The 27318-nt window shown below is 36.2% G+C and overlaps 2 protein-coding genes across 14 annotated transcripts in view; one reads left to right on the top strand and one right to left on the bottom strand.

Moving 5' to 3' along the window:
• The window catches only part of DZIP3 (DAZ interacting zinc finger protein 3), a 102820-nt gene extending 86475 nt beyond the window's left edge, over positions 1-16345 (bottom strand). For 3 of the 11 annotated variants that reach the window (XR_008523609.2, XM_054551553.2, XM_024244599.3), the window contains exons 1-2: positions 15996-16134; positions 294-397 (exon numbers count right to left, since the gene is read on the bottom strand). Coding sequence is in view for 8 of the 11 variants with exons in the window: in XM_054551553.2 (XP_054407528.2) it covers positions 294-325 (32 nt within the window). In the remaining 3 variants the exon portion in view is untranslated. Of the gene's footprint in view, positions 1-293; positions 398-15738; positions 15903-15995 lie in introns of those variants that run through there. The other 8 variants (XM_063721794.1, XM_054551555.2, XM_054551556.2 and 5 more) reach the window with 7 other exon arrangements.
• Positions 16346-16438: 93 nt separating this feature from the next.
• CIP2A (cellular inhibitor of PP2A) overlaps positions 16439-27318 on the top strand; it is a 39808-nt gene continuing 28928 nt past the window's right edge. Inside the window, exons 1-7 of one of the 3 annotated variants that reach the window (XM_002813319.6) lie at positions 16439-16565; positions 20652-20799; positions 22786-22892; positions 23670-23764; positions 24380-24476; positions 26190-26312; positions 26452-26597. In XM_002813319.6, the coding sequence (XP_002813365.2) occupies positions 16464-16565; positions 20652-20799; positions 22786-22892; positions 23670-23764; positions 24380-24476; positions 26190-26312; positions 26452-26597 (818 nt within the window). In that variant the 5' untranslated portion in view covers positions 16439-16463. Of the gene's footprint in view, positions 16566-16592; positions 16701-20651; positions 20800-22785; positions 22893-23669; positions 23765-24379; positions 24477-26189; positions 26313-26451; positions 26598-27318 lie in introns of those variants that run through there. The other 2 variants (XM_063721797.1, XM_002813321.6) reach the window with 2 other exon arrangements.

Raw genomic sequence — 27318 nt, forward strand, 5'->3', positions numbered from 1 at the left:
AACTGGGCTGCACAGCAAGCAGGAAGTGAGCAGTGGGCAAGCATTATCATCTGAGCTCCACCTTCTGTCAGATCAGCAGCAGCATTAGATTCTCATAGGAGTGCAAACTCTATTGTGAACTGCCCATGTGAAGGATCTAAGTTGCCCACTCCTTGTGAGAATCTAATGCCTGATGATCTGAAGTGGAACAGTTTCACCCCAAAACCATTCCCCGCACCCCCACCATCCGTGGAAAAATTGTTTTCCACGAAACCAGTCCCTGGTGCCAAAAAGGTTGGGGACTGTTGCCTTACCTCACAAAAAATTCATCTGGTAGAGAATCCATGCTGCACAAGGTTTCTTTACAAAAATCTTATTCCACTGCTTGCAAACTGACTTTAAATACTGCCCTTTAGTGCTGTAAGGAAAATAATATTTTTATGAAGGTAGGAAAGTTACACTCTTTCTCCCCACTATGAAAACAGAATATGATTATCTGAAGAAAATCTGAAACTGCTCTAAAAGAAGAAAATGAATCATAGTTTCGCCACCCAAATATAATCACTACCCATCCTTTAATATGCTTATTTTTTACCAAGCATAGGTATATTTTACCAATTTGTAATCATATTAAATAAAACATGTTCTACCCCACATTTTTCACCACTGAATGTTATATCAGAAGAACCTTTCATGTTATTTTATCCTCCTAGTAAACATTCTTAATGGCTATACAATAGCTGGTTGATTGGGATTTCCTTGGCCACTTCCTTATAGTTTGTCATTTAATTTCTCATTTTTTTCTATTATAAGTAGTTCCATGATAAACTCAATTATCCATACAGCTTTTTTCCATATTTATGACTATTTCTTTACAATACATTCTCAAAAGTAAAATTAATAGATCAAAAGACACAAATATTTCATTGTTCAATGGCTTCCCAAAAGGTTTAATTTATTTCCCATGAGGTATGTATGAATTCCTGTTTAACACAATCTTGACAGCACTGTTTTGTTTTCTTTTAGTCTACAAATAACATGTAGCTACTTTTCCCCCAAATCATGATTCTACATCTCCATAAAATAGGAGACACAGGATGTAAAGAACACTTGCACAATCTGTGGTTCAAATATCAATGGATGTTGTGGATATTTCCTGTAAGAAAAATAACACTGAGGCAACACAAATGAAAACAAAGAGACTAGAGTATCATAAGTATATATATTTCTTTACATAGCTATTTATTCCAAGAACAACTCTTCAAAAACAGGTCCCATTTAATCTTCTTACTGAAAGTTCAAGCCTCTAGACTCCAGTGCTGTGTGCTAGGCTGGCTTCCTTTTCTGATCCTACCCTAAGCCTGGAAAGTGTTAAATCATATGTAAAACTATTGTTATATGCTCTGGGGCAAAAGAAGAAATAGAAGAAATAGAAAAGAAAGTGGCAGCAACTGCATAAATAAAATGGACATAGGCTGCCTTGCTGCCAAGCACAAGACTGGATGAAGTTTCTCATTTGTTGTCTCTGAACTGCTTATTTATCTCAGTAATTGGGTAGCCATTTCTGTAACAGCATATTTAATACAATTCCATAAATTAGATTGGTACAGCCTTTCTAGCTAGGCCCATTACTAAAAGGTAATTCAGCATAGGGTAATTCCCAAATCAATAAAATATATTCCACAAGATCAACTGTAAGTCACTTATTAAGAATTCAGATTGTGTTTACTCAAAGAAACATTGTTTTAGTGATATCCTGTCCCTCCCCCACCAAAAAAAGCAATTTACCACAGACAGGAAGAAGTAAATGCAGAACCTGAACCCATCTAATAAACCCTGAGGTCTGTGTATCTTTTCAGTAAGCTTAGATCAAGGGAGGGGGCAACTCAGCCCTGGTATAAGGGCTAAAAGAAGTCCTGTGGAAATCGTCTGTAAAACAAGTATTCCTAATTATGATACCACATACCAATATTCTACATCTGACTCACACCAACTCTAAGTAACACAGAAAGTATTAAGAGACAGGAATAATTCTGCAACAATTTGCTACCGGTATCTTAAAACACAAAATTACACATATATACACAGAGAGAGAGATTTCCTTCTAAATTTCATTTAAAAGAGCTTTCTTCTAATATCTCTTAATTTCTTGCTCATCCCCAACAAAAACACTTTATTGCTATATTACATCTTGCCTACATAGAATGAATAGTTTTCCTAGATAATTGTTATTTCATAGTTTTACTCATTTCAAAAATTCAGTAAGCAAAGTCATATTTTAATTTGTATTCTCTGTTCAAATACTGATGAAAGATACAAACTCAGCTAATAACGAAGCAGAGAGGTTGAATAAACCTTCATTCTTCACACTAGATCAGATCTGCTTCATCTCTTTAATAAAGCTGTATAGAAAAAGACATAACTGTGAGGATTTTAGAACTGTGATCAAACTACTTTTATGGTTTCTATAATTCTCCCTGTTATTTTAATAAAAAGTAACAACAGTTAAGGCATTATTTCATAGCTAGAGAATACAAATGTACGCCTTTTCCAGACAACAATCCCCTCATTTCCAGAATTTATCAAAGCTCAGACTTGGAGACCTCCCCCTCTGCTAAGCTCTTCTTTGGCCAGTAGCTGTTTGCACAGATCACAGCAAGGATGAAAAGAAGGGAGGAAAATCCTCTGGTGATGAGATAAGAGAGGACAGAAGGCCTCTGCTAAGCTGTTCAGTGTTCAGCTTGAAAAAGAAATGTGTGGAAAATTAATCAACAAATCAAAAATATACTTGAATCCCGAATTAACAGAGTTAAGAAAGGCTAGGGCTTTTTCAGCTTGCTCAAAATACAACCTGAGATGAATCTCTGTGATGAAAGGTTTTCCAGGAGAAAGAATCATCAATCTCATCATTTCCCAGGAGCTAAACAGGTATGTGTGGCAAACACTACCGGCAATAGCAACAGCAGTAGCACTTTACAGCCTCTGCTGCGAGAAAGGCGAAGTGCCTAGCAACCAAAAGGAAGCAGCCAGCCTGAAATGTCACCACTGAGCTGCTAAAATAATCCAAAGGTTTTTACCATTCTAGAAGAAGCTGGAGGAAACCTTTTAAGAAAGGGTTAACATGAAGGAAAAAAAAAAAAAAAAAAGGGTAAATCTAGTTTCCCCTAGCGTATTCATTTCAATAGACTTTCCCTGTCGGCAGTAAACTAAATTTACTCTGACTTCCTGGGATTAAGAGACTGCTCTTCTCCAGGAATCTATTTAGGTCCTTGTTGGTTGATCTGAGGGCAAGCTAAAGTTCAATGTCAATTTACAGCACACCTTTATCCGCTAACCAAGATGATCTTATCTGTAGGCTGTGTTTTACTGGTTGAAAAATAAGGTAATACCATCCATATCTTAATAAACAGTAACATGCCTTTCTTACTGTTCCTTCTACCTGAACTCTCAGTTCCTACTTTCCCTCTTACTTACTGAAATTTTAACAATTTTTTTTGGTTGTAAAGGTATTTTGTTTCCATTTTTAAAGCTGTGTTTATTCACATCAAAGCAGGCACAGCTCTTATGCATAATTTTTTAATAATCCACTTAAACATTTAACTTGTGTTACTATCACCTTCCTAAACTGTATATAGGCACATTTTTATAAAAATCCACTCAAATGTTCATCTTGACTAAAATGTTACGAAAATACCAAGGGTTCAGTCTAAGTCCTACTGCTGGCCGCCCGGAAAGCTAATCACTGAAACAAGTTTTGCCTAGGAAGAAGGCTTTAATTGGGTGCTACAGCTGGGGAGATGAAGCTCAATCTCCAATCTACCTCCCTGACTGACTAAAACTAGGGGTTTATATAGCAAGGAAGAAATGTAATAATGTGCAAAAAAACAGTAACTAGGGATGGGCAAGGAGGCATCTGGTGAAGTGATCTGGTAATTTTCAGTTCTTGGATACTTTTTTTGAGAGGCCTGAAGGTTGTTTCCTGAGGAAGAAACTCAAATAAATACAAGTTTCAAGCTTTAACACCAGAAGGGTCAATCTCTATGTTTATCCAAAAACAACTATCTATAGCACTACTGGGTTGATTTCAAAAATACCTGGCCAAGATAGAGACTCTAATATGCCAACAAGTTTACATTTCAAAGTGTGGGTGGATGTCCCGTGAATTTCCCTCCCTTGTCAACTCTAGCACTTACAGATTATACAGTGCCAGGAGGAAAAAGTGAGTATCATTGTGGAAGACAATAAAAATAAAGCTCATACTTTTCTCCACGCTACTAGCTTAAAACAAAGTAATATATTTTGTCTTTTTTCAGGAAAGGAATTCAGTTTTTAAGAACTTTTCCTATGCTCAGTAAATCAGGGTCTCTCAATTTTGGAACTACTGACATTCCAGCCTGGATAATCCTGTTAAGGGAAGTTGTCCTATGCATTTTTAAGATGTTTCACAGCATCCCTAGCCTCTGTCCACCAGATGCCAAAGGCAGCTCCCCACCAACACACACCCACACCCACACATCCACACACCTCAGCCCCATTGTGGCAATCAACAATATCTCCAGATATTGCCAAATATCCCTCGGGACATAAAATTACTCTCCATTGAAAAACATTCAGCTAAATGAATGAGTTAAGATTAAGAAGCTTAATTAAGTGGACCTAGAGATTGTTCTGGGGAAGGAAAATAAGACCATCCTGATATTATACAACAGGTACAGACACAAACAAACTTATGTCTGCAAGAAAGCAAAATGACATAAAGTATCTAGATTTCCATTAATGTCAAAATTATTTGAATTTCTTCCTTAGATAAGGAAGCTGAAGCACAGAGAATGTTTATTAATTTCACATAAAATCACACAGCTATCTAGTGTGTGTCAAAGCAGTGTATGTGTCAAAGCATACCCTTACAGAGTGATTACAGTGCACTTAAACTACTGTAAGGGTATTCCTTATCTAAAACATAGGGATCCATAGGAGGTACAACAGTACCTCCTTCATATGGTTGTAAAGATTAAATGCTTAAAAGACATAATAGAACAGTACCTGGCACGTAGTAAGCACTATATAAGTGTTCCTATCATCACCATTTTCATAATCATAATCATCATCATTTAACTGTTTAGGTTTGCAGCAAAATTAATTAACTTTTCTTCTAATTCCCTATTGTGAAGGAGAAATGTTATTGTATTGAAAGGAATGTTAATGAGATTTAAGAAATGGAATAAAAAATTATTTTTCAAATATATCGCATGACACAAAAGACAACATAATGTGTGCACACTGTTCAGCACCTTGCATTTTTCACACCAGCACATATACATCTACTTTAGTCTTTAAACTGCATGATATGCCAATGTATGCATGCATCATTTTACCAGACCATTGATTAAAAACTTCAGCTGTCTCTAGGTTTGACTTTAAAAAAAAAAATTGCTATTACAAACAATGCTGCAATACCACCACCTTGAACATGCAACTTGGTTAAAATTTTGATAGCTATTTTGAAAACCTGGATTTCCTAACTCAACACTGAATTAAATGTACTCCAGAAGATCATGGGTCTGTTAACAAGCAGACTCTGACACTGCTAGTTATCATTTCTGCTAAATTTTACCAAAAGAATTCCAAAGAACTCCTCAAAGTCGAGACGTAAGATGCTATGGTCACTTCAACCCTTAAAAACACTGAAGAAAACACTTTCAAAGAACACGGCAGGACATTTTGTGATAGGAGTTCCTTGGAATCAGAATTTTAACAATTGTTGTTCTGAGTACATCTGCTAGATCAGCAGCAATAACCAGCCATTCTTTGTGGCTTTTGAAATGACTGTCTTAGTCATTGGGGCTGCTATAGTAAAGTACTATAGAAACAACAGAAATTTATTTCTCACATTTCTGGAGGCTAGAAGTCTGAGATCAATGTGTCTGCAAAGTTGGTTCTGATAAGGGTGCTCTTCTGGGCTGCAGACTTCTAACTTCTGGTTGTATCCTCACATGGTAAAAGAGGGTGAGAGAGCTCTCTGGCCTTTTACAATCCCGCTCATGAAGGCTCTACCTTCATGACCTAATTTATCTCCCAAAGGCCCAACCTCCTAATACTATCACATTGGGGGTTAGGATTTCAACACTGAATGAGGGGGGACATAAACATTCGGTCCACTGTGCAGTTGTTCTGTGGTTACAGCACTATGAAAGTCTTTATTTCTCGTATGTTAGTGAGCTCTGTGCAGACAAAAATGGCTGAGGCCATTAGGTTAGACTCAAAGAATAACAAGTTAACAAGCTGCACCATTATTTTGTATTAGCAATAATTAGTATGAACAAAATATACTGATTACTTGGTTTTATAATTTACTGTTAATTTCTCCATTTTTGAATTTGTTTAACTTCCTGGTAAAGCTACAAAATAAATACACCTAGACACCAGTAGCTAAAATATTATTTGCCCCCAAAGAATATAGAGTTTGCTTAGTCAAACTCCAGAACTGATGGATGATGGTGGAAAAATCTTTGCAAAAGTTATCAGAAACTGGAAGATATTTTCTATCCCAAAAGATCACTGTTTATATTAGCTCTTGCCACTTTGCAAAGATCACTGTTAGCAATATATCTGCTTAAAAAAGGAAATAAGAGCCTTATAATGTATACTCACCACCCCTTGTTACAAATCTGCCAACATAGGAAACATCCTTTCCTAAAGCAAAATTAACATCTTGTCTTAAGCAGGTTTTAAATTCTATTCAAATCTATTCAATTAGTTACTTTTGGACTTATACAGGTAAACCTATAGTATACATATTAATTTGTTTTGAATAGTTGGAATGTGCCTACAATGAATATACACAGGTTAGGATTTACCTGAAAAACTGTCCAGATACTAAACAAGCCATCAGTTTCAAATATTTACAGATGGCACTGCTAAAACCACACTCTTCAGAAACGTAGCTAGAAACCACTGGAAGAAGCATATGCTACCCCTAAGCACATACTCCAAAGGTGGAATATTTTCAGCAATTTAAAAATATTATGTTGTCATTATAGTTGTTAGATAATAATGAGAAAAGAAGGGAGAATCCTGAGACATAACACACGCAGAGATGGTAATCAAATAGGGAATGGGAATACTTCTTTCATGTACTTGCCTCTACCACCACCAATGAAAGCTTGCCCTATCCACCTCCAGCTTGCTTCACCCCATGTAAGAAAATTGGCAACTCATTGTTATCTCAGAAAAGCATACATTTGTAAGAAGGGTGTAGGTAAGAAGGCAGAGCAAACTTTTGGTTATGAAGAGTTTCTTTTCATATAATATTATCTGAGTGTATTACCTTGGGTTGCATTGAAAATAAGCTTAATTTTCATCAGCTCCTATGTGCCAAGCTCTAAGCTATGCACCTTGAATAAACATCTGATCTTTACACAACTATGGAAGATAAACATTATTGTAATAAGTTTTAAAAATTAAGAAACTGAGGCTTATAGAGTTCTCATAGCTAATAAATCAGTAAGAGCAGAAATTCATGCCCAAATTTTACCAACTGCAATTCTATTTTCTTCCATGTCCCATTACTTCTAGTACCATATTTAATTTTTTATATGCTTAATGTATAATTATGAGCTGGACTAGATAATATGCACATACGCATACTCAGAAATGAAACTATTTACACATTCTTAGTAATACTATAAAAGTTATTAATCATGCCAGCCTACTACTTCATAGTCACTAGTCACACTAGTGTTTGCCAAGGGTTTTTCAATAAAACAATTCAGATATTATACATGGTACTGAAATAAACAAGGAAATGGACAATAGTTCACACCTGGCTAAATGATCTCTCAAAGTTAAAGATTTTTAAAAATGAAATCTCCAAACTTTTTTGATCACATAGCCCTAAAACAGTAAAAGATCTGAGAATATACTGAAAATATAAGAATATCAATTCACTAATAAATTATATGCAGGCATAATTATTATAACATAAAAAATGAAATAAAAGCAAATAAAAAACGTTTTAATATTTGTTCCCACACCTCAACAGACAGTTTCACATATCCCCTGAGGTGTGCATACTGTACTTTGGACACTACTGTCTTTGAAAACGGCTTCACATTTTAATTGAGGGAATAGATATCCACTCATTTCATAAGCCTGATAGTATTTATTTTTTGAAAGACCAGAAATTTAAAAGTGAGATAAGCAAAGACCCATGCTCTGCACCTATCTTGAAGATAGGTCTTCAAGAAATAGTAGTTACCAGGATTACTGTTCCTTAACTTAAAAGTATATCACTTTCATCTTTACTTATACTCATCTTTACTTATACTTAACACTGGATTCAGAAACAATGGATAGTACTTGCGTTAAAAAAAAAAAGGCAAGGCAACATTCTTATTCTGGGATAGATGTGATTAGATTTGAGATGTGGTATAAGATATGAAAATGGGGGAATATATATCCAAAATATTCAAACCTTGTACTCTTAACCTAAAGTTGAATGCTGTGAAATGTATAAAAAGAAAAAGCAGAAACTGTTTGAAAAGTGAAAGTTAACTTTATGGTTGGGCAAATCATTTAGAGTTTAGCTGTAATACTTGATACTTGTGAAAGAAAACAGGAAAAATAATTGTAAAAGGAGAATTAATTTTTTTTAGATTTTCTGGCTTTGTGACAAAGGTAACATTTCTGAAAAATATGAGTTGACACTAATCATACACTTAGTTTCCTGACTGCATAAGGGGTAGAATCAGATTAATATTAGCATTTGAATTATTTTAGCTATATGGGGTGCACGGTTATCTAAATGACCCCATGCCTAGACCTCTGCCAATTTTCTACTGCAGGATTTCTGACTTCATGCTTTGGAAACTGGGCCAATGAAACTTCTGTTCTACCAGCTGTTTATGTCTACTGAATAATCCCTCAGTTTTAGATTTGGCTTCATGTCCCCACTAGAATGTAAGCTCCATGAAGTTAGGAAAACTTTGTTTTCATTCCTTGGTGCCTAGAATAGCACCTGGCACACGTTAAGCACTCAATATTGCTTTAAAAAATGAACTCACCCACCCTTCTGCACACCTCAAGGCCTCTGAAGGCAGATGTAAAGAGGAAGCCCGTGTGTAAATTGTAACAGCCTTCTTGGCCAACCTAAAATTCTCCTTTAGAAGTGAAGAGGCAGCTCATATGCTACAAGTAAAACTGGTACCTGTAGACAACCATGGGGTCAAGACAGAACCTGTGTCTTCTTGCAGTTAACTTGTGTCTCCTTTGCCAGTTCCTCCACACTTCTCCAACCTCTAAATACTTAACTATCTGGGAGTTCAGTCCTAAAATGTCTTTTCTATCCATACTTGGTCCATATTATTTAGTCTCAAGGCTTTCAATTTCTATCTCCAACCCTGACCACTCCTTTAACTACCAATAATTTGATAGCCTACTCAATCTCTCCTGGATGTCTAACATCACAACATAACCTAAATAGAAATCCAGGTATCTGCCCCTCTCCACGAAAAAGCTGAAGCACAGCCACTCAGTCAAATCAGGCCTGGAGCAGACAAACTGCAGTCAACCACAAATCTGTGGGCAAGAAATAAATGCTCATGGTCTCAACCACTGTGTTTTGAGGTGATTTGTTATTTGGCATACATCAATTAGCACTCCATCCTATCTAAAATTGTAACACCTTATCCTGACTGATACTTCCTATTCCTCCTCCTTTTTTTCACTCCCTAACACTTACTGCTATCATTCATGTAATTTTACTTATATGCCTTATTGTCTATATCCCCCATTATAAAAAAACAACTTGGGCAGAAATTTTTGTCTATTTGATTCATTGCTGTATCCCCAGAACCTAGAAATGGACCTAGCATCAAGTGTTCATTAAATATACAGGAGATGAATGAATGAACAATTAGCCCTGTGTTCACACCCCTGGTATAATTCCCATATTACAAAACTTAGTATTCTGCAAACTCTGCAGTTCTGTCAAAACTATAATTCAAGTCTTCACTCAGCCTAATTCATCTACTATTACTTAAACCCTGGTTACTAGAGATTATGTATTCAGGATAGAAGACAGTATGTTCTTTCTAGATTTTTCCAGAAGAAATAAAGGAGCTAGATAGCCCTAAATTTGAGTTACAAGATGCCGAGCAAGTGTTATTTACTTCCATCAGGTGTGTTTCTCAAACTATAAATTATGGAAAATATCTATGCAAAATCTAAAGTACAGACAGTAATAAAAATTTACATGTGGGTGTGGTGGCTCATGTCTGTAATTCCAGCACTTTGGAAGGCTAAGGCAGGATTGCTTGAGGCCAGCAGATTGAGTTCAGCCTAGGCAACATAGCAAGACCCTGTCTCTAAAAAAAATTTAAAAATTAGGCAGGTGTGGTGGTGCATGCCTGTAGTCCCAGCTACTCAGAGGCTAAAGTGGGAGGATTGCTTGAGCCCAGGAGCTGGAGGCTGCAATAAGCTATTAATATGCCACTGCACTCCAGTCTGGGCAACCAAGTGAGATGCTGTCTCCCCTACAAAACAACAACAACAACAACAACAAAATCACGAAGAGAAATTTTATGCCAATCTTTGAAGAATGAAGGAAGTGGATACTTAATATTTTACCCTAAAAAATACCACGTGTTTCCACAGTATTCTATTTCTCTTAATAGTACTTATTCTGGTTTGTCTATTTCACCAACAAAATCTAATCTCTTTGAAAAAGAACTGGCATTCAATAAACATTTGATGAATAAATGACTTAGCATTTAAAAATGTATTTACCTGACTGGTTAAAATTATTATACATTTTTTAAGTGAAATGGAGATGTTTACTTTAGCTACTGTCTTTTTAAAAGGTTTTGGTCTATTAGCTTTTACTTTCTGCTGTGAAGAAAAAAACACAAAACAAAACCAAAATATAAAATACATGGCATAAAATAAACGATTTTTATTTAAAAATATACTAAGGAATGCAGCTATAAAAAAGAACGAGATCATGTCCTTTTCAGGAACATGCATGGATCTGAAGGCCATTATCCTTAGCAAATTAATGCAAGAAAACCAAATACCGCATATTCTTACTCATAAATGGGAGCTAAATGAAAAGAACACATAGACACATACAGGGGAACAACACACACTGGGCACTATCGGAGGGCACGGAGGGCAGAGGGTGGGAGGAGAAAGAGGATTAGGAAAAATAACTAACGGGTACTAGGCTTAAAACCTGGGTGATGAAGTCATCTGTACAACAAACTCCCATGACACAAGTTTACCTATGTAACAAACCTGCACATGTACCCCAAACTTAAAAGTTATATATATATATATACATATACACATATATATATATACACACATATATATAGAGAGAGAGGGTATATACATAGAGAGAGAGAGAGAGAGAAAAGGAGAGACGGGGGGGAGACAGAGAGAGAGAGAGAGAGAGAGATGTCCTAAGACTTCAACTTTTAAAAACCTAGATGTACTAAGACTTCAACTTTTAAAAACCTAGAAAAACAATAAAGTAAATAAAAGATGAATGTATACGGATGAAATTAACAAAGACAACAGTAGTGATTCTGAAATCAAAAAAATGAGAATTAATAAAATGAAAGTTGGTTCTTGAAAAGCTGAATAAAATGGACAAACCCTTGGAAAGCCCAACTAAGAAAAAAATATAGATAACATTAGAATGAAAATGGAAATTTAAAACTACTGAGATTAAGAGAATTACTGGAATACTGAATGCAACTTTTTATCGGTAAATTTTTAATACAGAGAAACAATTATTATGCTAAAAAACTCTATATCTAAAATTAAGGAAAGCCTGAATAAATGATCAGATCCATAACTATACTAGAAATTCAAGGTCAGGCATGGTAGCTCATGCTTATAATCCCAGGACTTTAGGAAGCTGAGGCGAGCGGATCACTCGAGACCAGGAGTTCGAGACCAGCGTGGGCAACATGGTGAAACCCCATCTCTACAAAAAATAGAAAAATTAGCCAGGCATAGTGGGGCATGCCTGTGGTCCCAGGGAGGATGAAGTGGGAAGATAAGCCCGGGGAGGTCAAGGCTGCAATGAGCTGTGATGATGCCACTGCACTCCAGCCTGGGCAACAGAGTGAAACCCTATCAAAAAAAAAAAAAAGAAAGAAAGAAAGAAATTCAAATATTTCCTAAATTTCTACCATCTACCACTAAATAAGCTATCAAGCTTAATGATTTTACAGGACAGCTGTGTAGGGCCTACACCGATCAGATAATTTCTATGATTCTTATTATCCCATAGCATAAAAAAAGATGAAACACTTCCAATTTCTTTTTCAATGGTAACATATAATTCAAATTTGATGTAAGAATAAAGAAAAATATTAGTGAAAATGCTCACTTATGAACAGGTATATAATAAAATCCTGAATAAAATACCAGCAAATCAAAACCGGAAGCATACAAAAACATAGGATTGTTACTACCGTCTATGCGACCTCGGGCAAATTACTTCCCCTTCCTCTGTCCCTTTCAGACAAACTGCTCTCCAGAATGGAGATCATAATAGTTCCTACAGCATGGGGTTGTTATAAAGATTAGATAGGGAAGTAGAAAGTCCTTAGGACAGTGCTTGGCACATGGCAAATGCTCAATAAGTGTAAACTATTATTATCCCAAGAACAAAAAGGCAACATAATCCACTGTGTTATAATTTTAAAGTGAAAAATAAAATATACAAATGTGAAAACTGGATAATTTTTGGCAGACATTTTTTAGAATGAAACAGATATAAAAGCCAATCTCTTAAACATGACGAGTATCAAAAGCCAACAGCACAAATTATACTAAGTGTTAAAACACTGTTCATTCTCATTAAGTAATGTAAAAAAGCTGTTCAAAGTTAACATGATTTTCCATATTTTGGAGCTTACACTAATGCAATAATGTAAGACAACAAATACTGGAAGAGGTAAGGTAATTATTTGCAGATGATATATAGGTAGAAAGTCTAAGTAAACCAATCTCTATTAGAATAAACGCAATGAGAAATAAACATAATAAGAGTGGAACAAGACAGTATGACAAACTATATAAAATCTCATTGAACATAAAATATACCCTGAATACTTTTTTTTTTTTTTTTGAGACAGGGTCTCCCTCCTGTTGCCCACATTGCCCAGGCTGGAGTGCAGTGGGGCAAACATGGCTTACTGCAGCCTTGACTTCCCAGGTTCAGGTGTTCCTCCCACGACAGCCTCCTGAGTAGCTGGGACTACAGGCATGCACCACCCACACCCAGCTAATTTTCTGTATTTTTAGTAGAGATGAGGTTTCACCATATTGCCCAAGCTGGTCTTGAACTCCTGGGCTCAAGAGATCCTCCTGCCTCAGCCTCCCAAAGTGCTGGGATAAAAGGCATAAGCCACTACGCCTGGCATACCCTTAATACTTTCTATTAACTAACTCAGCAGTATCTGTATCTTCTCATTCATCCAACCTAAAAACTTAGTATCTGCTACACTCATCCCTCTCTTCACGCCTCACATCCACTATCAGTCACCAAATCCTACCTATTTTACTTCATATATACTTCTCAAATATGTCACCTCTTTTCTATCTCCACCTCAATTATCCTGGTTATCCTTTAGAAGGCTCCAGAAAATTACTGTCCCTCTTTCCAGTCTTGTCCTCCCCAAAATCATAGTTCATTCAGCTGCCAGAGTAATCAATCTAAAAACAAACCTGACTAGACCAGGTGCCAGTTTAAAACCAGAGATTGCCGTGGACTTCAGGATGGAGTCCAAGTTTAAGGCTAATAAGGCCTTTGGTCATTGAGACCCAGACTCATCTCTTTTTTTTTTTTTTGACAGGGTCTCACTCTGCCACCCAGGCTACAGTGCAGTGGCACAATCACACTCACTGCAGCCTCAAGCGATCCCCCCAACTCAGCCTCCAGAGTAGCTAGGACTACAAGTGAGCATACCCATGCCCGGATAATTTTTTCATTTTTTGTAGAGATGGCATTTCACTATGTTGCCTAGGCTGGCTCCAACTCCTGGGTTCAAGGTCCTCCTGCCTTAGTCTCCCAAAAAACTGGAAATTAAAGGCGTGAGCCACTGCTCCTTGTCTCCTGCTCCTTTTCTTCCCTTTTTGAGGCCTAAAAGTATGGATCGGTGTTTCTCAAATTAGGATATGCAAGTATCTCTGATTAAAAATGTCAAGACTTATCACAGCTAGAAATCATACATCTTACTAAACTTACAACATCAATTTTGGTGAAGATTTTTTGAGAAAGACATTTGATATTAATTACAGAAGAGAATACAAAATTTGTATGACTGCTTAAGTCAAAATCCAACAAAGATGGCACTGATAGCACGCAGCTCTGCACGTTACCCTGGGGCTCTGAATGGGGACGATGCTGACACACCACTGCAGATGAAAAGTCTAACACTATCAAACTCTGATCATTTCATTTGCCAATGAGAAACTGACTGTAACACTGAGAACTTAATTATGCCAGATGACAGCTGACACTACATTAATTCATTTTTTAACCATCTCCAAGACCGTATAGGACCTCATCTCTACTCCTCTCCTCCTCGTTCTTTCTACACTAGCCACATGGCATCCTTGTTTCTGGCATACAGTAACCCACTTTAGGGTCTTTCTTTGCCATTTCCTCTATCTATTCTATGCCTTTTCCCATAGAATACGGCTCCCTTTCTCAATTCCTTGAAGCATTTCCCCAAATGTTGCTTTCTTAATGAGGTCTATCCTGACCTTCCCATTTCCCTTATCAATTACCAACATTATTCTAGAGTAATAACGTCTATTTTTCTCTTTATATCATTTTCCTTACTTATTTATTGCGTGTATTATTTGGTTCCCTACCAGATTGTAAGTTGCATGCCCGTAGTATTTTTGTTTTTTTCACTGAGTCTATTGTGTCTAGAAAAGTGCTTAGCACATTGTAGATTCTCAATGAATTACTTATTGAATGAACAGTCCTATGAACCAGGTATTTCTCTTGGCCAGATTTTACCTAATGAAGATTCTGCAGCAGTGAGAACTTGCCTAGAGTCACATCGTCAAAGGTGGAGCTAGAATCTGTAAGCAACCTGGCTCTCTACACTTTACCACTGCTGCATGTTACTGCATGGTGCCTCTCATTTATGTGGTGAATTTCAAAAGTACTATTTTGTATGTTTCCCTTACTAGACAGTTCCCTCGCAGCAGGGGATATTATCTTCATCTCTGTTCCCTGACTGGCAGTTTCTAACCCATGTTACACGCTCTGTAATTGTTTACGGAATGAATGAAAGCATAAATGAACACATAAGCTACCCAAAGATTTTTACATTAATGTCCCAACTGGTTAAATTATTTTTATCTTTCAAATTAAGTTTTAAACTTTTATAAAAAACAAAACCAAAACACCAAACCTGTCTTCAAAAATCTAGTAATTCAAAAAATGTTTTTTGAAGTGAAAAAACACGATTTCTGATAAACGATTTAATTAAATGGAAATGTACCCTATTCTTACAATTTCTACATCCTGGTTTTTAAAGCTTTATTCGACGTTAGGAAATATTAAGCAAAAAGCTCCAAAACCAGTAACTGACTCGCTTCATTATATACACATGCAATAATATTAAGCTATCTCCGATTAAAAAACGCAAATAATAGTGCCATTTTTGTAGACATCGAGAATTATAAAACAATCAATCATGCCAGAGAGAAACAGACACCTTCACTTACAAAAACTGACGCTAACGAGAACACCCTCCGGAGCAATACCTGGCCCAGGGTCAGCAGGAGGTAGTCTTCTCGAATAAATGTGACAAATACTATGGTCAGGGCATGACTAATTCGCCGCATAATGCCAATAGGCTGACTCTGAGAAACTACCATCCCTGGGCAGAAGGGGCGGGTGTAGGAGAGATTTAAAAACGAGGCCCCTCCCCGGCCGCCTCAAAATCTAGGGCCCAAAGATTCTTCTCCTCAGAGCTCCTCACCGTGTCTAGACTAGGGGCAAGCGACCATTTCTCAGGTAGAGGATGACGCAGAAACGAAAAACTGGCCATCCAACACGAAGGACGAGGAAGCGTACGAAATCAGAGCACACAGCTGAACGAGGAAACACCCTCCGCCTAACCGATTCCTCTCCCGAGAAATCGCGAGATTTCTCGCCTTCACGGGATCTCAAGCGGAAACCTCGCGGCCTCTCAGACGAGGGTGGGTTAGCAGGGGCAGCTCCCAACCTCCGTCCCGGACCCACAAAACACCTCGACCCCTGGCCCACCCCGGCCGTCACCGAAAACGGTCCCCCAGGGTGCCTAGGGACTTCCGGAGCCCGACCGGATCCGGAAGCTTCTGGGAGCGAGGGGGTGGGGCCGAAAAAAATCAAAAAAAAGCGCGGCGAAAGCTAAAGGCCGGCGCACGCTGGGCGGTGGTGGTCCGTAAGCCGGGCCGCGGCCGGTGCGATGGACTCCGCTGCCTGCTTGAAGTCCTTGCTCCTGACTGTCAGTCAGTACAAAGCCGTGAAGTCAGAGGCGAACGCTACTCAGCTTTTGCGGCACTTGGAGGTGAGAGGCTCTGGGGTGGAGGATAGATAGGGCTCCCCCTAGCAACTCTTATTTCACAGTGAGGCGGAGGAGTGGAAGCTCCAGCCTGGGAAAGAAAGGACAGTCCTTCGATCCCTCTGTTGTCTTTTCGTACTGGTAAGGGCGAGTGAGTGTCGGGGTTCCGCTGGCCGCAGCGAGAGGCAGGAGCGCTCACTGAAGGCTCTAGGAAAAGCGGGAGTGGGGCAAAAGTTTGGGAAGTTTAGGTTATTTCGAGTAGGTAACGGAAAAAGCTCGGAACTTTATCTTTTCCTTTGCTTCTAGTTTTGGTTTTTCTACGAAACCAAGCCCTCGATACACAACTATTCTCAGTGACGGAAAGTCATGATTAAAACTTGGTTTTGCCCTTCGGTAATCTATAATTGAATTTGTTGCTTACTGCTCTTATTTGAACTCGGGTTGAACTCAAACTTGAAAAACGTTATTTCAACCTTAAGAAGCACTTCCCCTTCCTAGTAAGCGTAATCCTTTTTCTTTACCAAAATACATTGCTTACAGTTTTTTAATCTTAGAATGCTGAATTGCCTTTTTTTCTATTCTAGTGATATGTGTCCAGACGATTCCGTTTGTTTTAGGATCTTAATCTTCTGCTGTCATTTGTTTTGCATTTACGGAATTCAAACTAACATTGACCTCAGTTTAATTTTTTTAAAGCTCAATTAAGGCTTATTTTAACTCTGTGTCAGAGCTTTCCTCTGTTAAGGTAGAATTGAACATGATTTTAAAATATATTGTATTTGTTATATTAACCCTATGATAAAAGACTAATGTGCCAAAAATTTGTAAAATATTACAGGAAAAAAATGATTTCCAGAAGTAGAGCAACAACAGCTGTTAGTGAAGCTGCTGTTGTATTAAATGTGTCTGTCTTTTCTTGAGCTTCACTGGTGCTCCTCTTTTCCCTACTTCAGGTGCCCATCTCCTAAGTACATTTGTTTTCTCTTTTTCATTCTTTGCTTTAAGAAGTGCCTGCAAACCTAATAATTAAGGTGTTAGCTGTTGAATGCTTAAGGCTTTGCTTCTGAATTAGCATAGGCTCCAGAAGCCTCAGAATAAGCAGGGCAGTCAGTTTAATTTAAAAATTGTGAGTTAAGCATTTTGTGTGCTATTCTGAAGCATTACCTTTCTTTGAATAAGCAGGTAGGTTGTGCATTGAAAGAGATTTAAGGCCAGGCACAGTGGCTTACACCTGTAATCCCAGCACTTTGGGAGGCCGAGGCGAGCGGATCACCTGAGGTTGGGAGTTTGAGACCAGCCTGACCAACATGGCGAAATCCCGTCTCTACTAAAAGTACAAAAATTACCTGGGCGTGGCGTCTCTCTGTTGTCCCAGCTACTCGGGAGGCTGAGGCTGGAGAATCGCTTGAACTCGGGAGACTGAGGTTGCGTAAGTCGAGATCGCACCACTGCACTCCAACATGGATGACAGAGTGAGACTCCGTCTCAAAAACAAAAAACAAAAAAAAAAAAAAGAGAGATTTAAACAAAATATGGGATAGGGCCTTTACTGTATTCCTAAACTTTCAAGGGGTTTACAGAAAACTCTTCTACCATTGTTGCAAATATATGAAGAGCACTGGCTTCAGGTTACTACTACAAAGGACTTTTTATAATTAAGAGATAAAATACATACAGAGCATAAAGCGCATTAATCTTAAGTGAAGAGTTTGATAGTTTTTAATATATAGGTACCGTAGCTACCATATTGGTAGCTAACATACAGGTAGAGTAGCTACCACCTGTATCATGATACAGAACATTTCTAGCCCCATAGGGTTTCTTCATTGCCCCTTCACATAAGGTTCGGGTAAGTAGACTCATACAATATGTACTCTTGTGTCTGGCCTTTTCCGCTCAATATAATCTGTGAAATTCATGTTGCACATGTACCACATTTTTTTTTTATTATTGATGTGTAGAATTCTGTTGTATAAGTGTACCACATTTTACATACACTTTCCTGTTGATAGGCATTTGGGTTGTTTACATTTCTGGGTGGAATTAAGAATAAAGTTGTTGTAGACATACATTTTTTGTGGATATATGCACACATTTATATACTTAAGAGTAGAATTGTTAGAGCATTGGGTAGGCATATGTTCCGTTTTAGTTGAAACTGCCAAACGATTTTCTGAAATATGCCATTTTATCTTCCCACTAGCGATATGTGAAATTTGCCATCAGTCATCCACAGCAACCCTTGATGTTTTCGTATTTCTTAATTTTAACCATTTTGGTTAACAGTATTTGTATTTTTAATGGTGAATGTCTTTGTGCAGACTTCATGAGAGCAAGATCTGAGTATGCAAAGAGAGATAGGTATCATGTGAAAGGAGATTATTCATTCTTCTGTACTTCTCCCACACTTTATAGCCCCATGCAGAGTGTAGGCTTTGAATGTTTGATGACTGGCAAAGCTGAGCTAATCCGATTTTTAATGATGGTGTTTCATAGCACTAATTTTGTGTAGTGATTAAAAGCATGAATTCAGGAACCAAGCTGCCTAGATATGAATTCCAGTTGTGCTTCTTTACTATCAGTGTGTGCCTCAGTTTACTCATCTGCAAAACAAAATAGTGGTACCTACCTTATAGAGTTATTATGAAGATGAAAAGAGTTCATATATGTAAAGTGCCTAGATCGATGCCTAGGCCAGAGTAAGTGCTATATAAGTATTAGTTATTATTAAAATAAATTATCTTTGTATTAAGACATTCAGTATAAGTAAAGGGAAAACTTGTAAAGCAATTTTTATTTTACCTAGTGCATATAATTATTACATGTTAGACAATTTATGTTATTGAGATACAGGACCAATCCTGTAGAGAATCATTTTTAAAACAGAAAATGTCTTATTCTGGAGAGCTAGATTTATAAATAAGCAACAGGGCAATGCCCACAGTATTTCCTACCCCAGAATATCTGTTACTGGTGTCTGCACTTTCATATTTGGACTTATTTTTTCTCTTATAGACTTTTACTTTAGTAATGTTAAAACACTCCTTGGGAACAGATAGTGTGAAACTCTTATCAGCAAAGCTTTAGAAGAAAAACTGATGTAGGTGAGAGAATAAAGGGAGGATACAGAAAGGAAAGATTAGAGGGATGCTAAAGCAGCCTGCTTAGGCTTGATCTTATTAAAATAAGTATTCAGGACAGAGTTAGTCTTATTCTCAGGTTAACTAATGGTTTTTCCATCTTGGTGGAAAAGATATGCTTTGTAATAAATACATCTATAAAGTATGTTGAAAATTCATGCTTTGTGACAACTGCTTTTGGCCTTTAGTTCCAGCTTTACCTCCTCTCTTCTTTCTCTCACTCTGTGTGTGTGTGTGTGTGTGTGTGTGTGTGTGTGTGTGTGTGTCTGTGCATGAGTGTATGTGGCTTATAGATTACAAGAAAGTAAAAAAAACAGTGGAATAATCAGAAATAAAATTTTTCAATGCCTTGCCTGGCTACTTAAAAAAAGATTCACTTTTCACTTCCTTCTTTGTAATCCCTTAACTTCTGAGCTCACCTATTGTCTTTGGGAAGAAGCAGAAGTAATAATCCCATAGCTACCCTCTGGGCTTCATTTTTCATTCTCCTCCCTCAAAGTATGTAGAATGTACTAGAATTTATTTGCATAGTAAATATATTGGTACTAGAGTACAGATTTGTAGGCTATGCTGTCATCGCATGTTCAATGTAGTGTGAAGGAGAAATACTGCTAGGAACTCAAAAGTTTGCTAACTTAGGAAATACAAATATAATGTACTATAGGATAGTATAATAGGCAGACCTAACTGAGATGGTATAAGAAGCTAAGAAAAGCTTCCTGGTGGAAATTATTTCAAACTGAGATCCAAATGATTACTTTAGCTAGGGAGGGAGGGATTAGGTAAGTTGATGGGTAATCTAGGCAGGGGTGAATTTTTCACAGCATGTGTGAATTTTTTAAATTGGGAAGGTAGCAGTGGCACTTTGAGGGAACTGAGTTTTTTATTTGAAATGGAGAAGAGATGAAAATTGCCATCGCTTAACCAACACATTTTGATTACTATTTTATAGGTAATTTCTGGACAGAAACTCACACGACTATTTACATCAAATCAGATATTAACAAGTGAATGCTTGAGTTGCCTTGTAGAGCTACTTGAAGACCCCAACATAAGTGCTTCACTGATCTTAAGTATTATTGGTTTGCTGTCTCAACTAGGTAATGCATTTAATTTCTCCTTTTTAGTTTTTGGAAGATGTATGAACCATATTTTAAAGTGCAGGCTTAGTTATAGAATCTCCTAAAGAATGATTCACCTTCAAAGACTTCTCAGTCTAGTGTGCATTGTGAATCTTTTGACACTGAGAAAGTCATAGCTACTGATCAAAGAATCATCCTTCTGTGATAGATTACATTGAATTTAGAACTAAAGGGTAAAAGTACTGATGTTGCGTTTTCTATCTTTTCCCCCATTTCTTTAGTTTTTAAATGTTCATTTAGTGGTCACTTTACTCCAATTTGGGGCAGGGCGGTGGGAATATTTCTTTATGTGATTATAATAATAATATATGCATAGTTTAAAAAATTCTAGTGATCCAATAGTATTAACACAGAGCAGCATTGTCCAATAAACTTTCTTCAGTGACAGAATGGTTTTAAAACTGTGTTATCCAATATAGCAGCCACTAGCCACATGGAGCTATTAAGCATTCGAAGTGTGGGTAATGGACTAAGGAACTGAATCTTTAATTTTAATTAATCTAAATTTAAATAGCCACATGAAGGCTAGTGGCTACCAAATTAGACAGCCCAGACATAGAGTAAAATGGGATGAGCCTGTACCCATTACCACCAGCCCTCATCTTTTCAGCTTTGAGGATATAATCTCATTTAATGGTTTGACATGTTTCTTTGCAGGTATTTTTCTGTGCTGTAACAAAACAATACTTTTGGATCTTTAATTGGTTGTTTTCAGCACAAATGGTGTTGTGGAGCACCAGATGTTTCTTTCCGTATCAGTATCTTTAATAGCTGCCTAGTGTCATAATTACAGGGTACTGTAATTTATTCAACTATTCCCCTAATAGTGGACACTCAACTTTCTTTAAGTTTTTGCTATTGGAATCAATAGTGCAGTGAACATTCTATGTAATTTTGCTCAAATATTAGTGTGTTTCTATTAGATAAATTCCATTAGAATTTCTAGATCATTCTAAAATTTGATAACCGTTACTAAATTGCTTTCCGAAAAGATTCTCCCACTTCTAACCTCCACCACCAGTTTGAATGAATATGCCAGTCACTTCCAACGTTTATACTTTAGAAGCATTTGAGGTTTACAGAAAAATTGAAATGATAATCTTTTTAAATTAATTTTTTCACAGATACATAATATTGATACAAACTTATGGGGTACATATGATATTTTGTTACCTGCATAAAGTATGTGATGATCAATTCAGGGTATTTAGGATATCCATCACAAATGAGGATTTGTCATTTCCATATATTTAGAACATTTCAAGTCTTATTTTGAAATATACAATACATTGTTAATTATAGTCACCTTACTCTACTATCAAACATTAGAACTTATACCATCTGATTGTGTGTTTATATCCACTAATCAATCTGTCTTCATCTGCGCCGCTAACAGCTCCCCCTCACACCTCCCACCACCACGCACTCACCCATATTCTTCCCAGCCTCTGGTAACTGTCATTCACCACTTCCATGAGATCAACTTTTTTAGCTCCTGCACATGAATGAATACATGCAATATTTTTCTTTCTGTGTCTGGCTTATTTCACTTAACCTAATGGCCTTCAGTTCCATCCGTGTTGCTGCAAATGGCATGCATTCTTTTATATGGCCAAATAGTATTCCATTGTGTAAATATACCATAAAGTGATAATCTTTTAATATTCAAAGTAAATGATTTTAATTTGATACTAAAATAAATTAGTATCAAAGAAAAAGCTTGCTACAAATGTGTAAACAAGTTTTTTCTTTGATACTAGTTTATTTTACATAGAGAAATCATTTGAATTTCTGAATTGGAGGGTTATCATAAAGAAAATAAGAAAATAGCCATATCATACCTTTTTTAATGATAAATTCATATGAAATAAATTCTGTATGAATTGTCTGCGAAAACCTTTTAAGAAAATGATATATTTTGTGCTATTTTATTTTAACTTACAGCTGTAGACATTGAAACCAGAGATTGTCTTCAGAATACATATAATCTGAATAGTGTACTGGCGGGAGTGGTTTGTCGGAGCAGCCACACTGATTCGGTGTTTTTGCAGGTATACACACCCACACAGTATATTCCCCTTTCCTTATTGTCAGATCAAAATTGATCATTTCTGTCATAAACTGCTGACTTACAGTGTATATATGCTATATAATAAATACTACATGATTAGGCACAGTTCATCTCATTAAAAGCTGGTTGCACACATACTACAATTTAAATGTTTCTAGAAAAGAGGAGCTTATCCATTTCTATCACCATTATTGAAGAAAAACAAATCTATATTATAACTGCTTTGATTTATAAACACAGATGTCTGTGTTTTGAGACATAAGCTATTTATATTAAAATTGTAATGTGAGTTGGCATCTAGTCTCAATCTGTGGAGGAAACGTTCTACAAAAATTAAAGCTGTAGATGGAGTCTATTTAATATAGATTCAAAGCTCTTCATATTTCATTGACTCTAAAATGTCATCAATTGTAAGAAAGAAAAACATCACAAATTAAATTGACATGCAGTTTTAGAGATGATAAAATGTGAAGAAGGGTGTCTTCTAATTGGTGGACTACATGTGTGTTTCAACCTACATTCAAGTTTAAGATAACTAAATGAACAAGGTTGATAACCATGCTCTGAGACAGAATACATAGAAATGTGTGAATTGAGAGAAGAGCCCTAAGGTTCTTACATTACTTTACATGTGTTTTTAAAAAAAAATGTTTTAGGAAATGGAAAAGGACATGCTCAGAATGTTCCTGATAGTCCATTATTTTAAGCAGGCAATGTTTTTATATCTTTATATTTATAACTATTTTCTTATTCTCAGTGCATTCAACTTCTACAGAAGTTAACATATAATGTCAAAATTTTCTATTCTGGTGCCAATATAGATGAATTAATTACGTTCCTGATAGATCACATGTGAGTATGCAATCAAACATAAAACCAAATAGTCTATTTGTTTATTTTTAAATTACAACCACGTGGTAGATCAATTTTTCTTAGATAACATTTTCTAACTATGTAAACTGAGTGAGACTCCGATTCTTATTTGTTCTGCCCAGATGATTTTAAGGATCAAAAGTTGTAAAAGTATGTGACCTCATTCGTTGGTGAAAAAATGTAAAAAGGAAAAAAAAATTGTAAAGCAACTTTAATTTTCATAAGAAAAATTTATGGACTGAATTGATTTGGCCAGAAAAAAATTACCGAAACTGAAAATTGTGTAGTTATTGTAGGAAAATATACTGATGAAACAGCACATGGTCCACGCTGACAGTTATTTCCATGTTTTCATGATGGAATTGAATAGGGTAATTTGGTTTTAAAACAAGAGATAAATGATCAATACTATTCAGAGCTTCCCTGGCTTCTTATGTTAGTTTTTTTGTTTGTTTGTTTTTTGTTTTTTTTTTTGCGTGTAAAAGGGAATTGAAATGTATAAACTTAACTATATCATTTTGACTTAGAATAATGTTAATGCTTTTTTTCTTTTACTATTTTTTCTTTAAACAAAACACCAACGTAAAACAACAGTCAATCTTCTGAAGATGAGTTAAAAATGCCTTGTCTAGGATTATTGGCAAATCTTTGTCGGCACAATCTTTCTGTTCAAACACACATAAAGACATTGGTAAGGAGTTTATTTCTTTTCAGTGTTTCTTGTTTTATGGTAGATTCTCTGCTTAAAGAAAATTGTATTTATCTTTTTCTTTAAAACAAATTTGAACAAGGATTCTGTGTCTTATCGGATGACCCATCAAAATTAAGAGTCAGATTGACATATAAATAACTTGAAGCCCTTCAGCCTTCGTGTATGTTGTATTGAAGACTGTGTGTTAAGGGTTAATGCAAACACTTATTTCTAAAAGTTTTCCTTAGCATGGCATCTCATTATTTATTACATTGAGTAGTACAAGAATTACTAAATTATTTTGTGCTCTTAGAAGGGAGGCACATCACTGGCTGTCCCATTTATCTCAGTCTTGGGTTTCCACAAAATCAACGGCAACCCCACCAGAAAGATTCATGAGTTAAGTGCTCAGTATGAACCAACAGTACTTGTGATAAGTGAAGACACACAAATGAATTTAACTGAATCACTTTTAGAAGTCTATTAAATCAGCCGGGCATGGTGGCTCACACCTGTAATCCCAGCACTTTGGAGGCCGAGGCAGGCAGATCACAAGGTCAGGAGATCGAGACCATCTTGGCCAACATGGTGAACCTTGTCTCTACCAAAATACAAAAAATTAGCCAGGCGTGGTGGCACACGCCTGTAGTCCCAGCTACTTGGGAAGCTGAGGCAGGGGAATCGCTTGAACCTGGGAGGTGGAGGTTGGAGTGAGCCGAGATCGTGCCACTGTACTCCAGCCTGGCGACAGAGTAAGACTCCATCCTAAAAAGAAAAAAAAGTATATTAAATCAAGCAAGTCACTGATTCTTTAAGGTGCTTTGTGAACAATTTCCCTGCTGTGCTATTCAGCATTACCCATTCGATTTTAAATTTAGTATCTCACTTGTTCAAATGCTACATATTTCTGCCCTGGTCTTACTTTGGAGGTGGAGTTACTGTGTGTGTGTGTGTGTGTGTGTGTGTGTGTGTGTGTATTGTGTGTTTTTCAATTTCTGAATTGAAAAAAAAGTTCATATGTTCATATTTAGGAAACACTTAAATATAAGGAAGAATAAACATTTGCTGATAGTTTCATGTGTAGAAACTGCTCTTCACCAAGATTGTGTCTATCTATATAACCGTCAGCAATATACGAAACTACCCATCTCGCTCACACCTGCAGTGATCTCTTAAATCTAAAGTTAATCAGCAAGTATGGCAAAGTTAATTGCTGCTCCACGGTGTGTAACGTAAAACAAATTCTTAAATTTGCTGAATTTTTTTTGCTTCCACCACAGTTATGAGAGTTCCTCATTACAGTTCTTTTGTTAACACAAATGCTAAACAACTTTTCCTGCAGTATTTAAGGTAGCTCTTTTGTTTCCACTCTGCATGTGTCCCTTTATTAGAATTGACATCCTGATTTACCATCATTGAATTATTTGTTCTAAGGTGACAAAAGTTTGGAAATATTTATCTCCAACTCATTTGCACACATTTACCAAATAATTTTTTTCTGTAGGTACTCTGTTTATAACAATTTTTGAATTTAAATTTATCTCTGATCTAAATTTCTCCTGTAGAACATTTATCTTTTAAATGCAACAATCATTTAATAGAGTTGATAATGATGTTTAATAAAAGTTTGCCCACTCTGTGCAGGATATACTTTTTAAACCAAAACATAAAATTTATAATTCTAATTTATTTTTTAACTTTTTTTTTCCTCAGAGTAATGTGAAATCTTTTTATCGAACTCTTATCACCTTGTTGGCCCATAGTAGTTTAACTGTGGTTGTGTTTGCACTTTCAATATTATCCAGTTTGACATTAAATGAAGAGGTGGGGGAAAAGGTAAATAAAATTTTTCAAATTTATTCTGAAGTTTATAGTCTGATATTTTAAAAGTCATTGAGACTTTTTTATTTTTACCTTTTAGGATGGTGTCAACTTAATTTTTTGTCTAATATGCTTTTTCTAATTTGTCCTTAAGCTATTCCATGCTCGAAACATTCATCAGACTTTTCAACTAATATTTAATATTCTCATAAACGGTGATGGCACTCTAACTAGAAAGTATTCAGTTGACCTACTGATGGATCTCCTTAAGAATCCTAAAATTGCTGATTATCTCACCAGGTATGACTCACTTCAGTCAATTTTAGAACTTTTTTTTTTTTAAACCAAGATGTGTTAGTTATAAACAAAATTGTCTTCTTAAAATATAATAAACTTGGATTCTACTGATTCACAGTAGACTAAAATGTTTTGATATGGTTTACTCACACTCTTTTTTCTTTCCTGAACTGAAATGGAAAGTATAACAAGGTCATTGTCTGTGTGTGTATTTCAGTCTTTGCTTTAGATCAATAGGGTTGTGCCATTCTCCAAAATATAGACATCTTGGCTAATTTATTTTAAAACCAGTTTTAAAATGTAAGTAGCATTATGATTATTTGAAAGAGTATTTTTATTATAGGAACAATAAAAATAAATATTTCTACATAAATTATAAATAAAGGAAACTGTTGAAACATTGATGTCATTATGTTTATGTCTTTATTTTTTGTATAAAAATGGATAATGTTTCCTTTGGTGTGTGCCTCTTTTCATAGGTAAAATAGGAACATATGTCCTTTCTATCTCAGTGTATTCCGTATGATCATTCATGTTTTGAGATCAGGTAGTAATTGTTTTCCAACGAGCTTGTGGCCTTTGTGCGTTCTAACTTAAATTTTGCTGGGGCCTGTGCTGCTTTGTCATCCTAAATTAGGAAATAATTGAAATTGTTTCAAAGAGTTTCACATATAAGAAAACATTTACTGAGCCCCACCTATGATCAGGCACTTAGCAGCAATAG

This window comes from Pongo abelii, chromosome 2 (assembly GCF_028885655.2).
Source record: "Pongo abelii isolate AG06213 chromosome 2, NHGRI_mPonAbe1-v2.0_pri, whole genome shotgun sequence".
Lineage (NCBI taxonomy): Eukaryota > Metazoa > Chordata > Mammalia > Primates > Hominidae > Pongo > Pongo abelii.